Here is a 27,880-nt window from a genome sequence, read left to right as displayed (position 1 = left end):
CCTCACCTTTGGAACAGACCATGAAAATATCGTCAATGAAACTGAACCAGGTGAGGGGCTTAGGATTCTGGGTAGTTAGGAAAGATTCCTCTAGATGGCCTATGAATGTGCTGGCATAGGGTGGCGCCATTAGGCACCAATTGCTGTACCACAGATTTTATTGTTGGTGATGCTTTCAAAGGAGAAGTCATTGTGAGTGAGGATACAGTTGGTCATAGTGACCAGGAAAGAGATTACAGGTCTGGAGACAGATGGATTTTGGGAAAGATAAGTGTTCAATAGTGTCAATGATATGGGCTTTGGGAATCTTGGCATTGAGGGAGATGGCATCAACGATGACAAGCCATGTGACAGGTGGTAAAGGAACAGGAACTGTGGTAGTCGATGGAGGAAATGGTTGGTGCCTTTTATATAGGATGATAGGTACAGGTAACAGGCTGAAGGTACTGGCTCACGAAAGCAGAGATTCTCTCAGTAACGGCATAGTAACTGGCTCCAATGGGGTGTCCTGGGTGGTAATATGCCAAGAGGCTCACTGAGGCATTCACAAATCAAAATTACCTTCTGAACCTTACACAGCAACAAATCTACCAAGCCTAGTCTCTCCAGTCATCTATCACCACCCATATACCCACCATCTGGCTACAAAGGATAGCTTCCCTTGTGACTCAGTACCAACCATGACTTGAGCAACTGAATCGCATTATCCACCAGGATTTTGACTACCTCTCATCATGCCCAGAACTGAAGAATATCCTACCCACTATCATCCTCACTACTCCCATAGTGGGATTCTGTCACCCACTCAACCTATGCACTATCCTTGTCCATCCATATTCCACCCCTGCTCCCAACCATTTGCCTCATTGTTCATACAGGATGTATATGCGAACAAGGAAAAAAGTTCCCAGATTTCCTGGTTAAAAATACAGTTTTTCCCTGGCGAAAACACACATTTTCCCAGGTAAAAATAAACATTATCTGTGTTACATGATGGTATATTTTTTCCTCTGAACTGTAAAACTTATCTATCCTCTGAATGGTAAAGGTTTTACACACTGGTACAGAACTTTCCTGCACTTTAGGAACTGAAACTCAGCAGAAAAAACAACACATTTTGGAAAGATCTTCGATGCACAGCAACATGTATGCTGCATATTTTTGTATTATGAAAGTATAAATATGAATTCCACTGAACACAGCATCTTAGTTTCAGAAGCACTGAAATTTAAAGTCCAATGCACTTTTGTCAGCCAATCATAGGTCACATCACCTTGTCTTGCCAGCAAATGATAGCAGATATTCAGAGCATAGGACACGTGATGTCAGATAGCAACATCACTGGTAAATAGCATAAACAAACAAATAAGAAAACTTCAAGGTTTAAATTGATATAAATAACAGTATAGCTACAAGAAAAGCCAAGCCTTCACATATAATATTGATCTTTTTTTACATGTATTACCCTTTAAAATCCATAAAACACAAACGTGCCAGTAAAATTTTAAGTGATGACATAAATGTCTGGTCTTGGGGACCACAAATTTTTTTAAGTGGCTGGTTCTCAAAGTGCTACATTTTGAATAAGAATCAAATGTTCTGTGATTTAATACATTCACAGCACATTCTCACATGTAGCATAATTCATCTTGCGCAAAAGAAAATTTATTTTGACAGTAAAGCTTCTCTGAATCACTATTCACAATATTTTCCTGCTACCTGTTACGATTTAAACAGTTGTGACACGACACTCATCAAAAGCAGTTTGTTGTTACGAAGTATTGCATAGTCTTCGTCTCAAAGCTTTTGATGCATTTTGCTGTCGATGTACACTTGTGTGAGCACTGTGGTTTGTTGCTGTAAGTGGCGCATTTTCTTTGCAAATTTTTATATTGGTGTTTTTCTCTCATTTACATTTTATTGCTGCAGTATTATTCTGCAGTAGTGGGCTAAAGTAAAATTCTTTGTTAGAGTATCAGTTCTTATCAGTTCAATACTACAAAAATTTAACTCTAAACTACCGTAATTCTACAAAATTTTTCCCGGTTTTCTCCCAGATGGAAAGATTCCCCAGTTTTTCCCTGATTTCCTGGTTGTCCTGGGGCGTGTACACCGTCACATCCATGCAATAAGACCTAGGTGCTAGACCTGTTCCATGCATCCTCCCACTACCACCTACTGCAGTCCGGTCACAGGCATCTCCTATCCCATCAAAGGCATGGCTACCTGTGAAAGCAGTCATGTGATCTACAAAACACACTACGACCATTGTGCTGCTATCTACACGGACATGACAACTAACTAGCTATCTGTAGGCATGAATGGGCACTGCCAAACTATTCCACGAGACAGCTGGAACACCCAGTAGCTGAACGTGCTACCCAACATGACATACTTCTCTTCAAAGACGGCTTCACAGCCTGCTCCATCTAGACCCTTCCTACCGACACCAGCTTTTCTGAACTGCACAGGAGGAACTCTCCCTCACCTCATCCTTCACTAGGCCCTGTCCTCCACATACTTATCCCCATTTCTGGTCCATTTCCAGATCACAGACACCTATGCTGCCAGAAAGACACACAGGCTAGTCTTTTTTTCCCTCTTTCTCCTTTTCCACTCCCCCAAACCTCCTCACTGTAACTAGCAGCCCTACTCTGACCCCACCACATGCCTGCACACTCCCAAAAGCAGCACTATATTCCCCCCCCACTCTTAACCAGCTATCCTTTTCCCTTCTCCTCTCACGCCTCCTCCCTGCCACCACACCAGGTTCTGCTCCTGTCAAGATGCAGTTGCTGCCTGCAATCCAGCCACAGCTGCTGGAGACAGTGGTCACATGTGTGAGAATTGTGCTTGTGTGTTCTCTGTTTCTGAGTAAAGCTTTATGGCCAAAGGCTTAAATGTTTAACTGCCTTTCGATTCTGCCTGTCTGCGAGGCAACACTTCCTCTATATGAGGAGTAGCAATCTATCCTTTTCATAATACTGTAATTAGTTCATCCTAGACTTTCCATTGTTTAAAATTTACCAAAAGCATTTTGGGTCTTACTCTTCTGTTTATTTCTTTCACAAAACATTCTTTCATCTTCAACTGCCCTAAATACAAAATCTAGTGAACGGTTCTCTGACTTCACTGTTAATTTGTACTACTATTTTTTTTTTGTACGCTGACTACAAATTATTTTAATCTTCTTGTAACTGACTACCAGACCTAAGTCAGACTTGCACAATTAGTTGTTCTACTCCCAGCTGAAGTTTATTTGCACTAGAGGCCAGCGGTATGTCATCAGCAAAATAAAGGTGGTGAAGTGCATTGTTACATGCTGTGTAATGCTACCTGCATTTGATTACTATTTTTAGCAATAATCTTTGGTGCAGTCGCTGACTTATGTTTTCTCTTTGTTTTTGTATGTGTTTTATTCTGTTATTGAATGTGCTTTTTGTAATAAGTTGTATGAGTTATAGTCTAGTTTTTACTGCAATAAAGCTAATTGTCTAGCTCCACAACAATTGGTGACCCTGAAGTGATATCTAATGGTTACTGACATGAAATTTGATGGTCACTGATACTTCGTGTCATGCTAAGTATGAACATTCATATGAACTGTGTAGCACATCTGTAACTCCACAATGTCAGACCCACCGCCAACTATAGACGTGTCTACTGACACAGTAATTAAATGCTTGACAGTAAAGCAACAGAATCTCATGCTGTGGTTTGTAAAACTAGAAAGTCAGTTTGTGTAATACATATAACTGCAGATGACATTCATATAGTTGCTGCACTCAATGAAGGCGAGGCCACAGTCGCCACCTAGCACTGATCATTATTCAACCATCAAGAGATTACCCGACTGATGCAGTTCATGGCAAAGAAATTGGAGAAACTACTCGAACACTGAAAAGCAACATGATCGCACCCCATTGCAGCTACTATGCCAACTGAATATATTAGCGATCAATGCAGTCAGTGACGACATTCTGTGGAATATTTAGTTTTCTACCTGACAGCCAACGCGCAGAAGATATTGACTGTGTGCGGCAGTGATCTACACGCACTAGCGCGAACCACAGATCACACAGTGGAAATGTATCCGTCCATATGTGTCTCAACTGCTTGCCCACAGCCTCAAGCAGATAACACCCTTGCCGTGCTACAAGCACAGGTTGCTAAGCTCACTGCACAAGTTGCTGCATTACGGAACCAGACTGCCAGTAGCTGATCTCGTCACCACCACTCAATGGAAAAATGCAGCCACTCACCTTTGTCAGCAAGTCTGTTAGACCCACCAATTGTACGATTCTGAGGCACGGGAGTGTAGCCTGCTGTACAAACAAGATCAATTAGCAGGAAGTCAGTGATGACTGCCACTGGCTCTCCAGACAGCAGCCGTCGACAGTACGTAACAGAACATGGCACAAAGCTAAAGTTTTTGGTAGACATGGGTGAGTAGACATGAGTACTGACATGTCAGTCTACCCACCTGCCCAGTCCCAACGGTGATAACTGCACCTTTTTGCCACCAATGGTTCTACAACTGCGACGTATGGTCGTGTCACATTACTGTTGAACTTGGCCTACAGCACAAATTTGAATGGCAGTTCATCGCAGCAGACGCGACACAGCCGATACTCATGGCAGAATTTTTATCGTTTAGTGGACTTCTGCCTGACCTCCATTACCTATGCTTTCTGGACACTATTACCAACCTAGCAAGCCAACGTAGAGTGTGTTTGTGTGAGAGACAGCAGCACGGATGATTACTGGTGATTCTCCATTCACAGAGTTCCACAGACAGTTCCCACAGATCACATGACAGAAACCGACGCTAGCACACATCCCAGAAACTGAAGATACTTACGCAGGAATTCTCGTCAATGCTTGCACAAGGAATCTGCCACCCATCAAGCAGTAGTTGGTCAACTCCACTACATGTTATCACAAAAAAGAATAATGGATAGCATCCATGTTGTGATTATAGACAGCTAAATGCCAGAACCATTCCAAATCGATATCCAGTTCTGCATATTGAAGATTTTTACGTTCAATGTCCATGGCAAGCACGTATTTTCTACATGGACAATTCGTGAATTCTACCAGATACCTGTGGCACCAGATGACGTTGCTGAGACTGTCTGTACACCATTCAGATTATCCGAATATAACTAAATGCCTTTTGGACTTTTCAATGTTCCCCAAACATTTCAACAGTTCATGGATAAAGTCAAATGTGAGTTGGACTTTTGTTATGTGTATATCGACAACGTCCTGGTCGTGTCAAACTCAGAGGCAGAACACCTGTGACTTATGACAAATCTTCACTCACCTATGTGCACATGACCTGCTCGTCAACCCAGCAAAGTGTGTCTTTGGAGCACCTGAAGTACAGTACCTAGGCTATACTATCAATATGCACGGCATACAACAACCGCAAGAGAAAGAAGACGTTATACTTAATTTTCCACAGCCTACGGCAGTCAAAGAATTATGATGATTTCTTGGTGTAACCAATTTTTACCATTGGTTTGTTTGGAATCATGCTCTCCTAGCTTCACCACTGAATACATTGTTGCATAGTTCACTGAAGCCAAAGGACAAACTCCATTGGAATAGTGAGGCCGAGTTGGCATTTACCAAGCTGAAGACTGCCATTGCAGAAGCTACACTGTTAGTGCACCCAGTTCTGCAGATGCCTCTTGCCCTGATGGCTGACGTGTCTGCCACTGCAATTGATGCTGCACTGCAACAGCAAATAAATGAGCATTGGCAGCCCTCTGCCTTTTTCTGTAAAATGTTATTGCCATCACAACAGAACTGGTCCACTTATGATCGTGAATTGGATGCTGCCTATGCTGCTCTGAAGAAATGTTGTCACATGTTGGAGTGACAGCAGTTCACTCTCATCATAGATCACATGCCACTAACAAATGCTTTCTGTCAGCATCCTAAGAAAGCGTCACTTTCTCAGCTGCAACATCCAGACTATATCGGACAATTCACTACCAATATTGTTCATGTTGATGGAGAACTAAACAAGCCAGCTGATGCTCTCTCTTGGATTGAAGCAATCACTGGTGCAGTTGATTTTGGCGCTCTCACCACACCGCATCAATCAGATACTGAATTATGAGATTTGTTAGTGATACCCTCAGGCCTACAACCGCCATATTACACTGCCACTGACAACTGCACTGCTATATTGTGACATCACCGCTAATAAACCACAGACATTTCTACATTTATGCTCTGCAAACCACCATGAAGTGCATGGCAGAGGGGCACATCCCTTTGTACCAGTTATTAGGGTTTCTTTTTTGTTCCATTCACATGTGGAGTGCTGGAAGAATGATTGACTGAATGAATGCCTTTGTGTGTGTGCAGTAATTATTCTAATCTTATCCTCATGATCCCTATGTGAGCAATATGTAGGGGACTGTAATATATTCATAATCATTTAAAGCCATTTATTGGAACTTTGTTAACAGACTTTGTTGGGATAGTTTATGTCTATGTTCAAGTGCCTTCCAGTTCAGTTCCTTCAGTGTCTCTGTGACACTCTCGCATGGATTAAACAAATCTGTGACCATTTGTCATGCAAGTTCAATATCCCCTTTAGTCCTACTTGGTATGGGTCCCAAACACTTTAACAATATTCTAGAACCAGTTGCACAAGTGATATGTAAGCAATCTCCTTTGTAGATTTATTGCACTTCCCCATCATTCTACCTATAAACCGAAGTCTTCCCACCTGCTTTACCCACGACTGAACCTACGTGATCATTCCATTTCACAGCCCTACAAAGTGTTACACCCAAGTATTTGTATGAGGTGACCGATTCAACAGTGACTCAATGATATTATGGTCATAGGACACCACGGTTTTTTGTTTTGTGAAGTGCATTTAAAGCAAGTTGCCAATCTCTGCACCACTTTGAAATCTTACTAAGATCTGTCTGAATATTTATGCAGCTTCTTTCAAATAGTACTTCATTACTGATACATCTGTGACTATTGACTTTCACCAACAGGCAATTGCCTCTTTACATAACATGTCGCACCATGGAGTATGAGCCACTACCAACATGGAGAAGCAAGCTTTTGTCTGGCCACACGTGGACAAAGATTGCAAGCAATATGTGGAACAATGTGTGGCCTGTCAACGAAATAAAGTCAGCCTAGCACATTAGGTCACTTGTTGGCATGTTTCTTCCTTCGAATCATCGATCTGAAATTGTCCGCCTAAATCTCATAGGACATCTCCCACCATCAGGAGGATACATTTACTGTCCTACAGCCGTCTATCGTTTTACATGCTGGCCCAAGATGTCGCCTATCGCCAACATTACCACTGAAACTTTCGTGACTGCATTCTTCTGGGGATGGATCGCCTGTTTCGATGTGCCTCTACGAATTACAACAGACGAGAGAAGACAATTTAAGTTGTATCTGTTAAATGCACTCACCGTGCTACTAGGTAAAATGTGGATTAGAACTGCAGCTGATCACCCAGCAGTGAATGATGTAGTTGAATGCATGCAACGTCGCTTCAATGTCACGACACACAGCGGTTGACAGAGGCGTTGCCCATCGTTCCCCTGGGCCTCCCCACATCACTGACAGAAGACCTGAAAGCCATGACTGTAGAACTTGTATATGATCAGCTGATACAACTGCCTGACGAGTTCTTTGCCAACAGCCAGATGACTGCACAGACCGGTCAGATTTTGTACAAATGCTGCATACACAAACCCGGCAACTAAGACCCGCCACACTTTTGTTTTCAACGAGTTACGGGAGTGCCATCATGTCTTCGTCTGGCATGACACAGTATGCATCCCATTGCACTCACCCTATGATGGACATTACCATGTCATCAGTAGGGACGACAACACATTCAAAGTTGATATGAGGCGTACGTCAACCACCATCACTGTTGACAGGGTTAAACCAGCTTTCCGCACTCATCTAATACATCAAGGACTCAACAAATACTCATCATGTGTTACTGATCAGCCACAATGGACATCGCAGGTGACCTCACATGTGCCATCAGCAGTCTGTGTATGACCCTTTGTTACCCAGTCCGGACGACATGCCTGAGGTGGTGAAGTGCACTGTTATGTGCTGTGTAATGCTTTGTGCAAATGATATTTAATAATTATCTTTGGTGCAGTCACTAACTTCTGCTTTCTCTTCGTTCTTATATATCTTTTAATCTGTTGTTCACTGTGCTTTTTAACAGAGTTGTATGAGTTACAGTTTAGTTTATGATGCAATACAGCTAATTACCTAGCTCCACAACAGTGGTTCAGAACATTCTATTAACCTGTATTCCTCCTCCTTTCTCTCATGTCAGGGATCTACAAACTTGTTCCAGGAGTGTTAAAAATAGTTATGATAATGTGGAATCTCTCTGCCTGATTTTCTATTCAATTATGAAATTCTTACTGTCATGATTAAATCTACAGCTTGTGGAAACTGAGACAAAAGTTCTCAATTTGTGAGTCCCAGAAAAGGTGGTGATTCATATGCAATGTTCCATTGTAAAATTTCATTTACAGCTTGTTATTTGCTTGGTTAAATATGATTTTTTCCCCTAGTGCTCATTTTGTGAACATCTTGTGCATTATTTATAGGCAGCTTACAGAACTATGTACATTTTTAATGTTGTCTCTCTTGTTAAGTGGAACAGTGGCCACATTATTACGTAGTCTTACACTGCAGTCATTCTCTACATAATTTTCCTTTTCTATTACTGTTCACCCACCTTTAATGTCGAAGATTTCACCGGAATCTTCCGGCAGCATCCCTTCCATCGTACCTCAAGTCACTGCATAATCCTATTCATACAGGGCAGTTACCTTCATAGTTCCCGAATTTATTGAATTTAGGTTATGTTAATCTGCATATTTGTTTTGTCCATAACAGATGGTCTCAAACATTGTTTTGCACACACTATTTTGGAAAAAATGTAGACTAATCAGTTCTAGATATTTTGGCAGGCTTTTTTTTTTTTTTTTGTAAGATAATTACTTTATTATTACAATGATATCCTCGGTTTGGACATGTCTGTCAATCTGTAGCCTTCTAATGGTTTCTTTTTAATTCAAGCATCTTTTTCAAAAATGCCAATCATAAGTTTTATTTTTTGTTGATCTGCGCCATACAGTGCTACATTCTCTGAAAAGGACAACTTTCACTTCTAAGTTGAATAGGTTTTACAATAAACAATGTTCATGTTTTAACTTCCAAGGCTTAATTTTTTTACTGTGGGTGTTTATTACCAAGAAGATTAAAATTAACCTTCTATTTTATTACTAATTTCTTTGTTGCTCTGCTTATTTTTAAGATCTTTATTGAGTTGTCGTTTTGTCGATTTCTTTGTTGCAGTTGTTCATTGCTGGTTTCTGTATTGCAGTTGTTCATAGCTAATTTCTTTATTGTAGAGCCTTAGACCATCCAGGGAATTCTGTGTCTGTGAGGATTCTGCTGATAGATATATTGTAGGGTGCTTGAAATGAACGTTGACAGGGCCACAGAAGAGAGACTTGTGCGGATTACTTGCACATTGATAAGAAAGAGTTTCTTCAGATTGCGAATAGTTGTGCTCATTTCAAGGCTGTTTCAAAGTCAAAATGTTTCCAGTGATGACTTTCTATGTTCTAAATACTTTGACAGAATACCTATGATGACAGTACAAGAACAAAGTGATGTCCCCTATGCTGCAGATTTTCCATAGGTAGAGAAAGAACTACATTTCCTGAATAAGTCAGCTACAGAGGTAGACGTTACCCCTGTTAAAAAACCATGATGGGTGAATTCAAGTCATAAGCTCCATCCATCAAGAAAGTGCAGAGAAATTACTGAAGACGTGAGGGAGTACACCAAAGCACAACTGATAGCATTCTTCAAAGTAGAAATTCCATATGCAGAAGAAAATGAACAAAAGGAAGCTTCCACAACTTGCCACAAATTCTTCTGGGGATGGATCGCCTGTTTCGATGTGCCTCTACGAATTACAACAGACGAGAGAAGACAATTTAAGTTGTATCTGTTAAATGCACTCACCGTGCTACTAGGTAAAATGTGGATTAGAACTGCAGCTGATCACCCAGCAGTGAATGATGTAGTTGAATGCATGCAACGTCGCTTCAATGTCACGACACACAGCGGTTGACAGAGGCGTTGCCCATCGTTCCCCTGGGCCTCCCCACATCACTGACAGAAGACCTGAAAGCCATGACTGTAGAACTTGTATATGATCAGCTGATACAACTGCCTGACGAGTTCTTTGCCAACAGCCAGATGACTGCACAGACCGGTCAGATTTTGTACAAATGCTGCATACACAAACCCGGCAACTAAGACCCGCCACACTTTTGTTTTCAACGAGTTACGGGAGTGCCATCATGTCTTCGTCTGGCATGACACAGTATGCATCCCATTGCACTCACCCTATGATGGACATTACCATGTCATCAGTAGGGACAACAACACATTCAAAGTTGATATGAGGCGTACGTCAACCACCATCACTGTTGACAGGCTTAAACCAGCTTTCCGCACTCATCTAATACATCAAGGACTCAACAAATACTCATCATGTGTTACTGATCAGCCACAATGGACATCGCAGGTGACCTCACATGTGCCATCAGCAGTCTGTGTATGACCCTTTGTTACCCAGTCCGGACGACATGCCTGAGGTGGTGAAGTGCACTGTTATGTGCTGTGTAATGCTTTGTGCAAATGATATTTAATAATTATCTTTGGTGCAGTCACTAACTTCTGCTTTCTCTTCGTTCTTATATATCTTTTAATCTGTTGTTCACTGTGCTTTTTAACAGAGTTGTATGAGTTACAGTTTAGTTTATGATGCAATACAGCTAATTACCTAGCTCCACAACAGTGGTTCAGAACATTCTATTAACCTGTATTCCTCCTCCTTTCTCTCATGTCAGGGATCTACAAACTTGTTCCAGGAGTGTTAAAAATAGTTATGATAATGTGGAATCTCTCTGCCTGATTTTCTATTCAATTATGAAATTCTTACTGTCATGATTAAATCTACAGCTTGTGGAAACTGAGACAAAAGTTCTCAATTTGTGAGTCCCAGAAAAGGTGGTGATTCATATGCAATGTTCCATTGTAAAATTTCATTTACAGCTTGTTATTTGCTTGGTTAAATATGATTTTTTCCCCTAGTGCTCATTTTGTGAACATCTTGTGCATTATTTATAGGCAGCTTACAGAACTATGTACATTTTTAATGTTGTCTCTCTTGTTAAGTGGAACAGTGGCCACATTATTACGTAGTCTTACACTGCAGTCATTCTCTACATAATTTTCCTTTTCTATTACTGTTCACCCACCTTTAATGTCGAAGATTTCACCGGAATCTTCCGGCAGCATCCCTTCCATCGTACCTCAAGTCACTGCATAATCCTATTCATACAGGGCAGTTACCTTCATAGTTCCCGAATTTATTGAATTTAGGTTATGTTAATCTGCATATTTGTTTTGTCCATAACAGGTGGTCTCAAACATTGTTTTGCACACACTATTTTGGAAAAAATGTAGACTAATCAGTTCTAGATATTTTGGCAGGCTTTTTTTTTTTTTTTGTAAGATAATTACTTTATTATTACAATGATATCCTCGGTTTGGACATGTCTGTCAATCTGTAGCCTTCTAATGGTTTCTTTTTAATTCAAGCATCTTTTTCAAAAATGCCAATCATAAGTTTTATTTTTTGTTGATCTGCGCCATACAGTGCTACATTCTCTGAAAAGGACAACTTTCACTTCTAAGTTGAATAGGTTTTACAATAAACAATGTTCATGTTTTAACTTCCAAGGCTTAATTTTTTTACTGTGGGTGTTTATTACCAAGAAGATTAAAATTAACCTTCTATTTTATTACTAATTTCTTTGTTGCTCTGCTTATTTTTAAGATCTTTATTGAGTTGTCGTTTTGTCGATTTCTTTGTTGCAGTTGTTCATTGCTGGTTTCTGTATTGCAGTTGTTCATAGCTAATTTCTTTATTGTAGAGCCTTAGACCATCCAGGGAATTCTGTGTCTGTGAGGATTCTGCTGATAGATATATTGTAGGGTGCTTGAAATGAACGTTGACAGGGCCACAGAAGAGAGACTTGTGCGGATTACTTGCACATTGATAAGAAAGAGTTTCTTCAGATTGCGAATAGTTGTGCTCATTTCAAGGCTGTTTCAAAGTCAAAATGTTTCCAGTGATGACTTTCTATGTTCTAAATACTTTGACAGAATACCTATGATGACAGTACAAGAACAAAGTGATGTCCCCTATGCTGCAGATTTTCCATAGGTAGAGAAAGAACTACATTTCCTGAATAAGTCAGCTACAGAGGTAGACGTTACCCCTGTTAAAAAACCATGATGGGTGAATTCAAGTCATAAGCTCCATCCATCAAGAAAGTGCAGAGAAATTACTGAAGACGTGAGGGAGTACACCAAAGCACAACTGATAGCATTCTTCAAAGTAGAAATTCCATATGCAGAAGAAAATGAACAAAAGGAAGCTTCCACAACTTGCCACAAATTTTTCATTTTCACACACATCAATTTAGTTGTTGAATTGTGTGCATCCTACAGCGAAAAGGTGAAAGCTTTAACTATCATCCCAGAGTTATTATCAAAGAAAACAATTTTGCATCATAGTCCACCAGCACCAAAATACATGGAGAAATCAAATGTGAGATCAGTAAACGGAGTGTTTGGAAGACCAGATCCCTATTATAGTTATCCTATAGAAGCAGCACACGTTCAAACAGCACAGTCACTTTACCTGAGAGATAAATGGGACTGTTCTCAGCACAGTGCCAACAAAAAGGACACTGTAACAGTTGAAAGACAAGGATTCGCAGTATTATAAGAAACTTTTGTCATATACAAGAACGAATATATAACATTAGACATTTCAAGATCAAAATTTTACGCACTACATCCCAAGTGGGTGGTTCCACAACAACCTAGGGATGCCTCTTTATGTGTGCACTGTACAAATTTTGAACTTAGTGTGGTAACTTTGGAGAACCTATGTGAACATGTGACATACCACACCTTTGTTGAGCATGTGAAGTCGTTAGCAGTTTGTAATATAAAGCGTGAGTCTTGTTTGTTTGAGGAATGTGGTGACTGTCTTGGAAAGGGAGGATTCTCTTTACAAACACTTTGTCTGAATGACATAGAATATGACTCTTCAGAAGTTATATATGCAACATGGGAGGAAAATAAACTAAGAAAATTGTTGCCATTAACTGTGCCATTGATGAACTCAGGAAATGGACAGTGAAAGCAGTAACACACCAACATACGAAGAAAATGCAACAACAACACACTGCAGAAGTGAAGGGATGTGTACATGCTGAAGGACTATGTTTCGTGATTTTGCCAAGAACTGGTCTATGATTCTCCCACAAAAAGTACAAGGGTACCACTGGAGTAATGAGCAAGTTCTTTTGCAGGAGTGATATATTTTTAGAAAAGAACCATAAGTGTTGCAGTTATAAGTTACGACACATAACACAACTCAGCACACACATTGCTGGCAATGCTCAAAATCCTACAACAACTGCAGCCAAAGGCAGAAAAGATCATCATAATTTCCGATGGTGCTTCCAGTCACTTCTAATATTGTTGCGGGGACATGCAAAGCTGCTGGTCATGGGAAGAGGCCTTTTGATAATGTAGGAGGCTCGTTGAAGCATCATGTTACAAAACAATCTTTCCAGCCCAAACACAGCTGCAATTTAGAATGCCGAGTACTTTACAAGAGCAATGGAATCATACACATCTACAGCCCTTATTCTTTTGTCCAAAGAGGAAACTGAAGAATTCTGCCAGCATAAAAGCACAACTGGTCCAACTAAACTATCCCTATGAAAGAAATTCAGAAGACCAATAGCTGCACTCAAAGTGATGATTATGCTGAATGCACTTTAAAAAGCAAGATTCAAGAAGAAATATCATTTGTCCAGACAACATCCCTGAAACAGCATGAGAATATTCAGATTCACAACCTGGGAAAAGGGATGCTTGTGGCATGTGTGTGTGTGGCTGTGACTGGTGGATCACAGAGGTTAAAGATATACGTTATGAGTTAAATGAAATATTTGTAAACTTAATCCGACCACATAATCTGGCTCCTGGATATGGGTTTCCATTTCTACGACAGCAGTGACACAATCAGTGTTCACTTCCCGTTCACAATGCTTTGAAAATTGTGACTTCCCCAGTTCCTCTTGGTTCAACAGGAAGGCATCATTCAATATCAAAGGAAGGTAATGATGCAGTGGAACACACCTTTGTTCACTGAATAGCCAATTTCAGTTCAAAGCAGAATGCACAGAAGTTGTATGCTTTGGAACCTGTCACATTTTACATCTTTCACATACATTTTAGAACCATTTATTATGTTTAAAACATGTGCCTCTTTCTCATTTTTCAGAAGAAATCAGATTCACTGTTATAAAAATATGGTTTCATTAACTGAATATGGGATAATGTGGTTATGGAAGCTGGTTTAATGCAAGGCAAAATTTTCAATCATCTGTAAAATCTGTTCAACTTAACAGTGGTGCTCCTTTGCAGGGTATTTAGTACTATGTGATACTAATAAACAGTAAAAAAAAGAAAATGGGGGGATTAGTATTTTTTTGGAGAAAAAGTTTTTTCTTAAATTAAACGAAAATCAGAATACTGCAGCAAAAGCACTTTGACACATATGTTAAATGTGTAAGCTATCATTGTAATCATAAAATAGTTACCCTTCAATTAAAAAAAACTAACAAAATATTGAAACTGTTCCAGAGGTAAAGTGTTTTAAAATTTTCCCAGAAAATCGCATGTGCGGAATGGTGGTCGAGGCATCTTTGGCGGCTTGTATCTCACGCTAGGGTTTTTTTTTTGGGCAAAATGTAAATATACAGGTTTCTTAGTTACTCCTGAGATGTAACACATGCTAAATTCAATAACATCCAAGGCTATAAATTTAAGATTTTTTGCCTTATCCTGCCTGAAATGATATGGACTATGCAACCACTATTTACCTTAGAACCGTATGGGTAGATCACATAACTAATGAGGAGGAACTGAATAGAATTGGAGAGAAAAGAAATTTGTGGTCTAACCTGACTAGAAGAAGGGATCAGATGGAAGGGCACATTCTGAGACATCAAGGGATGACCAATTAAGTAGTGGGGTGGAGTGAAAATTTTTGAGGGAGACCTAGAGATGAATACAGTAAGCACATGCACAAGGGTGTAGGTTGCAGCAGTTACTCAGAGATGAAGAGGCTTGCAGCAGATACAGTACCATGGAGAGGTACACCAGTCTTTGGAGTGAAGACCACAACACCACATCTCCTTTACTCAATTACATTGACCCAATAATTTTTTAGGTAATTTAGTAATGGACAAATCAAAATCTGATGTTCATATTACTATTTAGTTTATTAAATTGGCCTACAGTATGCTAACCATACTAATTTACTATTCAGCATATTGCAAATATTTGTGTACTACTGTTTTCCTACCTTCTAGGTAATTGAATTACTTGTTAGGAAAATAAAATACATGGTTACTTTAGGCCCGCGCACATGTATTTAATACTGTTGTCTTGAAAATTATTGCTATCGAGCGCCTTCATATGTTGACAGATTCCTGAATCTACAATGAACCAAAAACCAATGTATTATTACTGGAGCGAAATTAATGGTAACGACTTCGATCCAACATCGTTTCGAGGGAAACAATTAATCCATAATAAGAGAATAACTGAAATTAATGAGTTCAAACTTTGTCAATCTTTACTGCGGAAGGTTTCACACTCACTTTGCAACATCCTCGAATTCAGTCTTCGTCTGTATGTTGATAACACCCATTTTTATTTGTACCTAGAAGCTGAAATACACTTGAGCGCAAACTCAGTCAAAAAATGCCACCTTCCACAGCCTTGTGCTTCTCCTCTGCCATCCAATAACAATACACGGACACCAAAATAATGCTGTATCCACAGATAATATTTGTGCTGTTCCGACGAAAGTTTTCACATTAAACACTTGTGCCAACATTACACATTCGGAACTTTTTCTCGTATTTAGTAGTAACAGGCTGGGTGCAGACATAGACTTACTGGGTGTAGATTGGGCTATGATGCAGCCATATCATACAAAAACTTTGACACTTCAAAAAAAGTTATTCCCGTATGTAACAAGGAGCAGACAGCAGTGAATAATGGACCAATGTATAGTAGTTACTTTATCCATGATAGTTTAAGAACACCACGAATGTTTTTGTTACAATTACCGATGAAAGAACTGCAATCGGCCACAATTTTTGAATGAATGTAGGCTTCGCGAAACAGGTCTAATGGTGTTGTTCGAACAGCATACGAAAGATATCTACATACATACTCTACAAACCATTGTGAAATGCATTTACATCCACACTCTGCAAACCGCCTTGATTTAATGGGGCCCTGGAGCTTTGTTCATTTTTAATGATCTCAGTTGTTTCTCAACACCACTGACACTAACTCTTGTTTCATTTATCTTTTCTGTGGTACGAAGATTAAATTGGGGCAATTCTCCTGGGGTTTCCTCTGTAAAGGAACACTTTAAAAACGGAGTTAAGCATTTCAGCTTTTGCTTTGTTGCCCTCAATTTCAGTTCCTGTCTCAATCACTAGGAACAGGACACTAGCTCTGGTGCCACTAACAGCCTTTACATACAACCAGAATTTCTTGGGGTTCTGTGAAAGATCACTTGACAATATTCTGCTACGGTAGTCATTGAAGGCATCACCCATTGCTCTCTCGACAGCCAAATGCGTTTCATTCAGCATCTCTCTATATCTATAGCCCTAGGCTTCATTTTTCACTTGTTATGCAGTAATCTATGTTTCTTTAAAAGTTCCTTCACAGTGACTGTATACAATGGATGTTCGCTTCCATTATGAACTGTTCTACTGGATATATATCTACCCAGTGCCTGGTCAACTATTCTTTCAAACTTGAGCCAAAGTTCCTCTACATTCTGTGCTTAAAGTTTCAAGTTCCTCATTAAAACACCACATTACTGATTTTTTATCTGCTTTACTATTTATATCTTCTGCTTGCTTTAGTTGTTCTTTGCACTTTAGAAATGATTGTTGCCACAACTACGTCATGCTCACTATTAGCAGTTTCGACGTGAGCATCCTCAAAAAGGTCAGATCTGTTTGTTACCATTAGCTCCAATATACAGGGTGATTCAAAAAGAATACCACAACTTTAGGAATTTAAAACTCTGCAACGACAAAAGGCAGAGCTAAGCACTATCTGTCGGCGAATTAAGGGAGCTATAAAGCAACGAGTTAAAATTTCATAGAGTGGCTGAGATACTAGTTACAGCGCTCCTAGCGGCAACCAACGCTAACTCGGCCGCCATGTTCTCCTTAGTCAAAACATTAGGAAAGCGTTACTGTTGTTTGTGTTGGAAGTGTGTCAGATGTTGTGATATTACTGCAATATTTAACTTTTCTAGTTGACTTTTTTGTTACAAAATATGAAGTCAACATGCCTGCAGTGTGCTCAGCGTTCAACTGCACAAATCGCAGCGATAAAACAACAAATATTTCATATTATAAGTAAGTATATTAGTACCGAAATACGACACACGTTTTTTAATGTTTATTAAAGAGTCATTTGCATTGGAACTGTAATTATGCTTAAGACAAATGCAGGAAGTAATTTATTTATCGTTGATTACAGATTTCCTTTAAAAGATAAGGAAATTACAAAAAGATGGGCTATAAATATGAAGCGAGAAAACTGGTTTCCTACTACAGCCAGTTACCTCTGTTCAGCTCATTTTGAAGAGAAATATATGTACCACACAAATGTCCAGAGGCGCCTTTTGTCAAAACCAGTACCTACTATCTTTAACTTTCCACCACATTTACAAAAGCAAGATAAAGTATTACGACCACAACCCAGAAAGCGATCTTTCGACAATTTGCAAGATAGTGCTATTACAGTGACATCATTAGCACAAAGTAAGTCAATAATTTAATTTTACTCCGTGTTCTTATTACTTTGAATTACATACTTTCTATTATAATCTTATGGTGTAACTGTTATAAACTTATGATGTAACTACATTCTTTCAGTGCCTGTCGGACCCACATCTGTTTCTGCTGACCAAGCCCTAAGAAGTTGAAAACACAATATAACAGAGTACAAGCAGAGAATGTGCGACTAAAGAAGCGGATAAAGCAAATGAAGCAACTTAGTGTACGACACAAAAGAAGAATAGTGCAGTTACAGACTGTAGTTGCTGGTTTGAGAAGAAGGCTATGTAGTTCAGTTTCTGAAATGTTAAACAGTGAACATGTAGTTGGTTTGTTGAAGGAGCTATTGGAACTTCAGTGCAGTGCTAAAGTATGCCATTATTCTCAGCAAATAAGGAAATTTGCCCTGACCCTACACTTTTATTCTGCCAAGGCATACAGCTACTTACGAAAATTTGTGAAATTACCCCACCCAAGAACGCTTCGACTTTGTTATTGAATTACTATGCTTGTGTTAACTACTTGTAACACATATTTCAAATTCTCGTTCACAGTGTGCTGGTTTTTGAGGCTTTGACTGTTTACTTTGAAATAGCGACAAAAATATCGCATTTCTGCGCCCGTTACTGTTTCTAATAGTTAACCACAGCATGTTTAGAAGTTTCACCGTAATATTCTGGTGGTACCTGCTCTAATTGCATTAATTTATGGGCAGCAAGTAACGTTATAGTGGATGGACAGACTTATTTGAGTTGTCTTGTAGTGTTACCTACATCGAAAAGTTTAGCCATATTTCGACAAAAACATCCCTTTTTGCTGTCAGTGTACACTGAAATGACTGCTGTCTATTGCTTGTTTTAGAAAAAATAAAGATAGTATGGGCTATTTCAAGTAAGTCAAACGCAGTTACAAGGGGGCGGGACACAGCAGACGAATGCTTTGACTAAAGAAAACATGGCGGCCAGAACTTCAATTTGCTTCAAACATGGCGGACCTATAGCCACTCTATGAAATTTTAACTCGTTGCTATACAGTTTCATTTAGTTGTACATTTGTTCGCTTGAGGCGCTGTTGACTAGGCGTCAGCGTCAGTTGATGCTAAGATGGCGACCGCTCAACAGAAAGCTTTTTGTGTTATTGAGTACGGCAGAAGTGAATCGACGACAGTTGTTCAGCGTGCATTTCGAACGAAGTATGGTGTTAAACCTCCTGATAGGTGTTGTATTAAACGTTGGTATAAACAGTTTACAGAGAATGGGTGTTTGTGCAAAGGAAAAAGTTCTGGATGGCCGAGAACGAGTGATGAAAATGTAGCACGCATCCAGCAAGCATTTGTTCGCAGCCCAGGAAAATCGACTCGCAGAACTAGCAGAGAGCTGTAAATTCCACAATCAACTGTATGGAGAGTCCTACGAAAAAGGTTAGTTATGAAACCTTATCGTCTGAAATTGGTTCAAGCACTGTCTGCAGCTGATAAGATTCAAAGAATCGATTTCTGTGATTTTATCCTTGCTCAAATGGAAACAGATGAATCTTTCATTTCAAAGATTGTGTTTAGTGATGAAGCAACTTTCCACACTAACGGGAAAGTCAACTGTCACAATGTCTGTATATGGGGCACTGAGAATCCACGGGAAACAACTCAGTATGAACGTGACTCACCTAAGGTGAACGTTTTCTGTGCCATTTCAGCCAATAAAGTTTTTGGTCCCTTTTTCTTCGAAGGTGCTACTGTAACTGGACTACAGTATCTGGAGATGTTAGAGAATTGGCTGTTCCCTCAGCTCGAACAAGAAGCACAACAATTCATATTTCAGCAGGATGGAGCGCCACCACATTGGCACTTATCTGTCCGTAACTACCTGAACGTCAACTACCCGAGGCAATGGATCGGCCGCCAGGCAGCCCGTGACAGAGCACTTCATCACTGGCCTCCAAGAAGCCCTGATCTTACCAGCTGCGAAATAACAGCAGCTATCCAAACTGTTACGCCTGATATGCTACAGAGAATGTGGAACGAGTTGGAGTATCGGGCTGATATTGCTCGTGTGTCTGGAGGGGGCCATATTGAACATCCCTGAACTTGTTTTTGAGTGAAAAAAAAACCTTTTTAAATACTCTTTGTAATGATGTATAACAGATGGTTATATTATGTTTCTTTCATTAAATACACATTTTTAAAGTTGTGGTATTCTTTTTGAATCACCCTGTATTTCCGTCATGAGTGGGGTTCCTAACTGTTCTAGGTAGTTTTCAGAGAAGGCGTTTAGTAAATTTGTCTTATCAATACATCTACATCTACATTTATACTCCGCAAGCCACCCAACGGTGTGTGGCGGAGGGCACTTTACGTGCCACTGTCATTACCTCCCTTTCCTGTTCCAGTCGCGTATGGTTTGCGGGAAGAACGACTGTCTGAAAGCCTCCGTGCGCGCTCTAATCTCTCTAATTTTACAATCGTGATCTCCTCGGGAGGTATAAGGGGGAAGCAATATATTCGATACCTCATCCAGAAACGCACCCTCTCGAAACCTGGCGAGCAAGCTACACCGCGATGCAGAGTGCCTCTCTTGCAGTCTGCCACTTGAGTTTATTAAACATCTCCATAATGCTATCACGGTTACCAAATAACCCTGTGACGAAACGCGCCGCTCTTCTTTGGATCTTCTCTATCTCTTCCGTCAGACCGATCTGGTACGGATCCCACACTGATGAGCAATACTCAAGTATAGGTCGAACGAGTGTTTTGTAAGCCACCTCCTTTGTTGATGGACTACATTTTCTAAGCACTCTCCCAATGAATCTCAACCTGGTACCCGCCTTACCAACAATTAGTTTTATATGATCATTCCACTTCAAATCGTTCCGCACGTGTACTCCCAGATATTTTACAGAAGTAACTGCTACCAGTGTTTGTTCCGCTATCATATAATCATACAATAAAGGATCCTTCTTTCTATGTATTCGCAATACATTACATTTGTCTATGTTAAGGGTCAGTTGCCACTCCCTGCACCAAGTGCCTGTCCGCTGCAGATCTTCCTGCATTTCTCTACAATTTTCTAATGCTGCAACTTCTCTGTATACTACAGCATCATCCGCGAAAAGCCGCATGGAACTTCCGACACTATCTACTAGGTCATTTATATATATTGTGAAAAGCAATGGTCCCATAACACTCCCCTGTGGCACGCCAGAGGTTACTTTAACGTATGTAGATGTCTCTCCATTGATAACAACATGCTGTATTCTGTTTGCTAAAAACTCTTCAATCCAGCCACACAGCTGGTCTGATATTCCGTAGGCTCTTACTTTGTTTATCAGGCGACAGTGCGGAACTGTATCAAACGGCTTCTGGAAGTCAAGAAAAATAGCATCTACCTGGGAGCATGTATCTAATATTTTCTGGGTCTCATGAACAAATAAGGCTAGTTGGGTCTCACACGTTCGCTATTTCCAGAATCCATGTTGATTCCTACATAGTAGATTCTGGGTTTCCTAAAACGACATGATACTCGAGCAAAAAACATGTTCTAAAATTCTACAACAGATCGACGTCAGAGATATAGGTCTATAGTTTTGGGCATCTGCTCGACGACCCTTCTTGAAGACTGGGACTACCTGTGCTCTTTTCCAATCATTTGGAACCCTCCGTTCCTCTAGAGACTTGCGGTACATGGCTGTTAGAAGGGGGGCAAGTTCTTTCGCGTACTCTGTGTAGAATCGAATTGGTATCCCGTCAGGTCCAGTGGACTTCCCTCTATTGAGTGATTCCAGTTGCTTTTCTATTCCTTGGACACTTATTTCGATGTCAGCCATTTTTTCGTTTGTGCAAGGATTTAGAGAAGGAACTGCAGTGCGGTCTTCCTCTGTGAAACAGCTTTGGAAAAAGGTGTTTAGTATTTCAGCTTTACGCGTGTCATCCTCTGTTTTAATGCCATCATCATCCTGTACTGTCTGGATATGCTGTTTCGAGCCACTTACTGATTTAACGTAAGACCAGAACTTCCTAGGATTTTCTGTCAAGTCGGTACACAGAATTTTACTTTCGAATTCACTGAACGCTTCACGCATAGCCCTCCTTACGCTAACTTTGACATCGTTTAGCTTCTGTTTGTCTGAGAGGTTTTGGCTGCGTTTAAACTTGGAGTGGAGCTCTCTTTGCTTTCGCAGTAGTTTCCTAACTTTATTGTTGTACCACGGTGGGTTTTTCCCGTCCCTCACAGTTTTACTCGGCACGTACCTGTCTAAAACGCATTTTACGATTACCTTGAACTTTTTCCATAAACACTCAACATTGTCAATGTCGGAACAGAAATTTTCGTTTTGATCTGTTAGGTAGTCTGAAATCTGCCTTCTATTACTCTTGCTAAACAGATAAACCTTCCTCCCTTTTTTTATATTCCTATTAACTTCCATATTCAGGGATGCTGCAACGGCCTTATGATCACTGATTCCCTGTTCTGTACAAACAGAGTCGAAAAGTTCGGGTCTGTTTGTTATCAGTAGGTCCAAGATGTTATCTCCACGAGTCGGTTCTCTGTTTAATTGCTCGAGGTAATTTTCGGATAGTGCACTCAGTATAATGTCACTCGATGCTCTGTCCCTACCACCCGTCCTAAACATCTGAGTGTCCCAGTCTATATCTGGTAAATTGAAATCTCCACCTAAGACTATAACATACTGAGAAAATTTATGTGAAATGTATTCCAAATTTTCTCTCAGTTGTTCTGCCACTAATGCTGCTGAGTCGGGAGGTCGGTAAAAGGAGCCAATTATTAACCTAGTTCGGTTGCTGAGTGTAGCCTCCACCCATAATAATTCACAGGAACTATCCACTTCTACTTCACTACAGGATAAACTACTACTAACAGCGACGAACACTCCACCACCGGTTGCATGCAATCTATCCTTTCTAAACACCGTCTGTACCTTTGTAAAAATTTCGGCAGAATTTATCTCTGGCTTAAGCCAGCTTTCTGTACCTGTAACGATTCCAGCTTCGGTGCTTTCTATCAGCGCTTGAAGTTTTGGTACTTTACCAACGCAGCTTCGACAGTTGACAATTACAATACCGATTGCTGCTTGGTCCCCGCATGTCCTGACTTTGCCCCACACCCGTTGAGGCTGTTGCCCTTTCTGTACTTGCCCAAGGCCATCTAACCTAAAAAACCGCCCAGCCCACGCCACACAACCCCTGCTACCCGTGTAGCCGCTTGTTGCATGTAGTGGACTCCTGACCTATCCAGCGGAACCCGAAACCCCACCACCCTATGGCGCAAGTCGAGGAATCTGCAACCCACACGGTCGCAGAACCGTCTCAGCCTCTGATTCAGACCCTCCACTCGGCTCTGTACCAAAGGTCCGCAGTCAGTCCTGTCGACGATGCTGCAGATGGTGAGCTCTGCTTTCATCCCGCTAGCGAGACTGGCAGTCTTCACCAAATCAGATAGCCGCCGGAAGCCAGAGAGGATTTCCTCCGATCCATAGCGACACACATCATTGGTGCCGACATGAGCGACCACCTGCAGATGGGTGCACCCTGTACCCTTCATGGCCTTCATGGCATCACTCCCACCACTAACAAAACTGTAATTTTCCCAAACAATTGTTGTATGATTAAAGTCTCCGCTGATAATTACAGTATGATTGGGAAACTTGCGTACAAGTGAACTGGGTTTTTTTCTAAAGTTTTTCGTTATGGCAGGAGATGAGTTTGGTGGGTGATAGAAGTAAACAATTATCATTTTATGTCCACCCCTGATACTGAGTCTTGCTCAAACGATCTCACGTGCAGCTTCAATTTCTACCTCAGTGGATTTGAGTTTCTTGTCTACTGCATCAACTACACCACTTCCATTTCCCATTTGCCTATTATTTGATATACACTTAAATTTTCCCCAAAAATCTCACTGCTATCAATTTCATGTTTAGAAAAAGCTTTCTATAGCTAGTATTATGTGAGTTTCAAACACAATAAGGTCTGGCACTTTATCGTTAAAGCTTCGACAGTTTACCAATAGGATTTTAATACTGTCATCTGTGGGAGGCACTTCTTTCGAACTTAAACTGATCCTTCTGGGTTTCCTACAGCTGTCTTTATCTGGATTTAATGGAGAGCTGCCTAACCTAAAAAACCCTTGTGTGCATTCCACACACAGTCAGCTACCTGAATAGCAGCCTCTGATGTGTAATGCCCACCTGACCCATTTAAGGGACCCTACAGTTCTCAATTCTATGGCGCAAGTCCAGAAAGTCGCAGCCTAGCATGTCACAGAACATTCTTAATTCTCTTGTTCAGTCCTTCCGCTTGAGTCAGAAGGAAAGGGCCACAATCAGTTCTGGAGCAATGGTGCAAAATGTGAGCTTCGTTGAAACTCCATGAACAAGGCTGGTCTTCTCAGTCTTCTCTACCAGTCGCTGTAATGATCCATGAATGACCTTGGAGCCCAGATGACAGGTATTGTTTGTTCCAATGTGCGCCTAATCTGCAGTTGGTTGCACCCTGTACCTTCAATGGCTGCTGGAATAGCCTTTTTAACATGAGGCCCCCAGTCATACACACTGAGTGCAGCCTGGTGTCCTTTCCTATCCCTGCCCTTTACCTAATGGTTAACATCATATGTTTGAACTGCCGACTATTATTAGACTCCTACCCTTTTGCATTTACCTCCTCCTGACAGCGGACAAATGGTTCAAATGGCTTTGAGCACTATGGGACTCAACTGCTGAGGTCATTAGTCCCCTAGAACTTAGAACTAGTTAAACCTAACTAACCTAAGGACACCACAAACATCCATGCCCAAGGCAGGATTCTAACCTGCGACCGTAGTGGTCTTGTGGTTCCAGACTGCAGCGCCTTTAACCGCACGGCCACTTCGGCCGGCGACAGCGGACAAAATAGGTTTCCCCAAAACAGGTGAAGTGAGTTCCACTGGCTCAGTTTCAGGGAAAGACAACACCTCGAACTTGTTGGTTAGGGGTATCGGTACAACATGATGAATCCTCTCTGGTACCCACCCACCCTGTAAAGGATGCCTAGATCTATCATTGACACGCCACTCCCAATCAAGTGGACAGCTGATGACAGATCCTATACTTTCTTTAGAGGACACAGGATCCACAGGAGAGGATAGTACTTGAGGTACCTCTGGTACAGATGCAGTATCACAGGCAAACGATTCTCAGGAGCACTTCCAACACACCGATTCGCAGCATCTTGCAATCATTTGATAGTAGTCAGGGCGATTTCCAACTGCTTACGAACGTCAACCTACTTGTCCTGTGTTCAAGAATAGCGTTCACAGTGGGGCTCCATTTTGGCTGGTGCAATGTATTTCAAGACAGTGAACAAATAACTTTAAATTAAGTCAATTGATTATCTATTAATCTGTTGTGCTAAAAAGTTGCTAATTCCCTGTAAGAATTGAATCAAATACAAAAACGAGATTTCTATTAAGGCAACACAAAAACCTGTGGTAAAAATTACTAGTTTCCTAAAACGTTCTGATGTTAATTACAGTTGTTAACAAACTCGAAAATAGAGTTAATTTACCGTAAATGCAGATAATATATAGGGCTTCTCCTCTTTAAAAGGAAACAGGTTGTAACCGAATACGTCAATCAGAAAATCTGCTACACTAAGCAAAACACAAACTCCGATTTTCTGCAGATTGCTCATAGATTATGCAAAGGACAGTGGTAACTTCCGAAAGTTCTCAAAAACGCGGGTTTATTTGCGTTGTCGTACAATTAAGTTCAAGTCTGATGTATTCTTTGGTAGAGCTGCGAACCACAAATGCTGACTTGCTACGAAATGAATTACGTATCCAAAATGCTCGTACTGGTAACTTGCGAAAATATACACTCCTGGAAATGGAAAAAAGAACACATTGACACCGGTGTGTCAGACCCACCATACTTGCTCCGGACACTGCGAGAGGGCTGTACAAGCAATGATCACACGCACGGCACAGCGGACACACCAGGAACCGCGGTGTTGGCCGTCGAATGGCGCTAGCTGCGCAGCATTTGTGCACCGCCGCCGTCAGTGTCAGCCAGTTTGCCGTGGCATACGGAGCTCCATCGCAGTCTTTAACACTGGTAGCATGCCGCGACAGCGTGGACGTGAACCGTATGTGCAGTTGACGGACTTTGAGCGAGGGCGTATAGTGGGCATGCGGGAGGCCGGGTGGACGTACCGCCGAATTGCTCAACACGTGGGGCGTGAGGTCTCCACAGTACATCGATGTTGTCGCCAGTGGTCGGCGGAAGGTGCACGTGCCCGTCGACCTGGGACCGGACCGCAGCGACGCACGGATGCACGCCAAGACCGTAGGATCCTACGCAGTGCCGTAGGGGACCGCACCGCCACTTCCCAGCAAATTAGGGACACTGTTGCTCCTGGGGTATCGGCGAGGACCATTCGCAACCGTCTCCATGAAGCTGGGCTACGGTCCCGCACACCGTTAGGCCGTCTTCCGCTCACGCCCCAACATCGTGCAGCCCGCCTCCAGTGGTGTCGCGACAGGCGTGAATGGGGGGGACGAATGGAGACGTGTCGTCTTCAGCGATGAGAGTCGCTTCTGCCTTGGTGCCAATGATGGTCGTATGCGTGTTTGGCGCCGTGCAGGTGAGTGCCACAATCAGGACTGCATACGACCGAGGCACTCAGGGCCAACACCTGGCATCATGGTGTGGGGAGCGATCTCCTACACTGGCCGTACACCACTGGTGATCGTCGAGGGGACACTGAATAGTGCACGGTACACCCAAACCGTCATCGAACCCATCGTTCTACCATTCCTAGACCGGCAAGGGAACTTGCTGTTCCAACAGGACAATGCACGTCCGCATGTATCCCGTGCCACCCAACGTGCTCTAGAAGGTGTAAGTCAACTACCCTGGCCAGCAAGATCTCCGGATCTGTCCCCCATTGAGCATGTTTGGGACTGGATGAAGCGTCGTCTCACGCGGTCTGCACGTCCAGCACGAACGCTGGTCCAACTGAGGCGCCAGGTGGAAATGGCATGGCAAGCCGTTCCACAGGACTACATCCAGCATCTCTACGATCGTCTCCATGGGAGAATAGCAGCCTGCATTGCTGCGAAAGGTGGATATACACTGTACTAGTGCCGACATTGTGCATGCTCTGTTGCCTGTGTCTATGTGCCTGTGGTTCTGTCAGTGTGATCATGTGATGTATCTGACCCCAGGAATGTGTCAATAAAGTTTCCCCTTCCTGGGACAATGAATTCACGGTGTTCTTATTTCAATTTCCAGGAGTGTAGTAATGTAAGCATCAGAAAATTTTCAGAATAATCTATTTCTCACGTAATTGTACAATTAAATTGGAGAAACATTGTTTTCAGAGAGGATAGGTCTACTGTTCTCAAAAATTTTAACAGAGCTGAATTAAGTTTAAGCCTACAATTGACGATAACAGAGAGTTTATCGCGGCTCTCGTGAATGTTTGACATTTCACAATATGTCACAGTACAAATGGATATTGATACAATCAATGAAAGATTACGCAGAAACGATGTGAACAGTAAAATATGCGAATCTAGAACTTTAAATCGGCACACGCGGTCTCACATAAGGGAAAATTCCTAAGCCTGCTTTTACGTATAAATACACATGCATATTGCACGGGTTTTTCAATTAGTTGATTCTGTGTACTCTTCTACACTTGCGTGCTGAAGAAGAACACTGCAGCCTGAGTTTATCTCGATCAAAATCTCTAAAATGTGCAGCACCAACAAAGCACAATGGTAGAGAGTAGGCTCTACTTC

General features: G+C 41.4%; 1 protein-coding gene across 1 annotated transcript in view; it reads right to left on the bottom strand.

Annotated features, from left to right (window-relative positions):
* Positions 1-16,063, bottom strand: part of LOC126475051 (glutaredoxin-3) — a 56,934-nt gene extending 40,871 nt beyond the window's left edge. The window contains exon 1 of the mRNA XM_050102601.1: positions 15,870-16,063. Within this exon, the coding sequence (XP_049958558.1) occupies positions 15,870-15,919 (50 nt within the window). The 5' untranslated portion in view covers positions 15,920-16,063. The remainder of the gene's footprint in view (positions 1-15,869) is intronic.
* Positions 16,064-27,880: the final 11,817 nt, after the last annotated feature.

Source organism: Schistocerca serialis, chromosome 4 (genome assembly GCF_023864345.2).
Source record: "Schistocerca serialis cubense isolate TAMUIC-IGC-003099 chromosome 4, iqSchSeri2.2, whole genome shotgun sequence".
NCBI lineage: Eukaryota > Metazoa > Arthropoda > Insecta > Orthoptera > Acrididae > Schistocerca > Schistocerca serialis.
The sequence above is the reverse complement of the archived record's forward strand: the minus strand, read 5'-3'. Positions and strand labels throughout refer to the sequence as shown.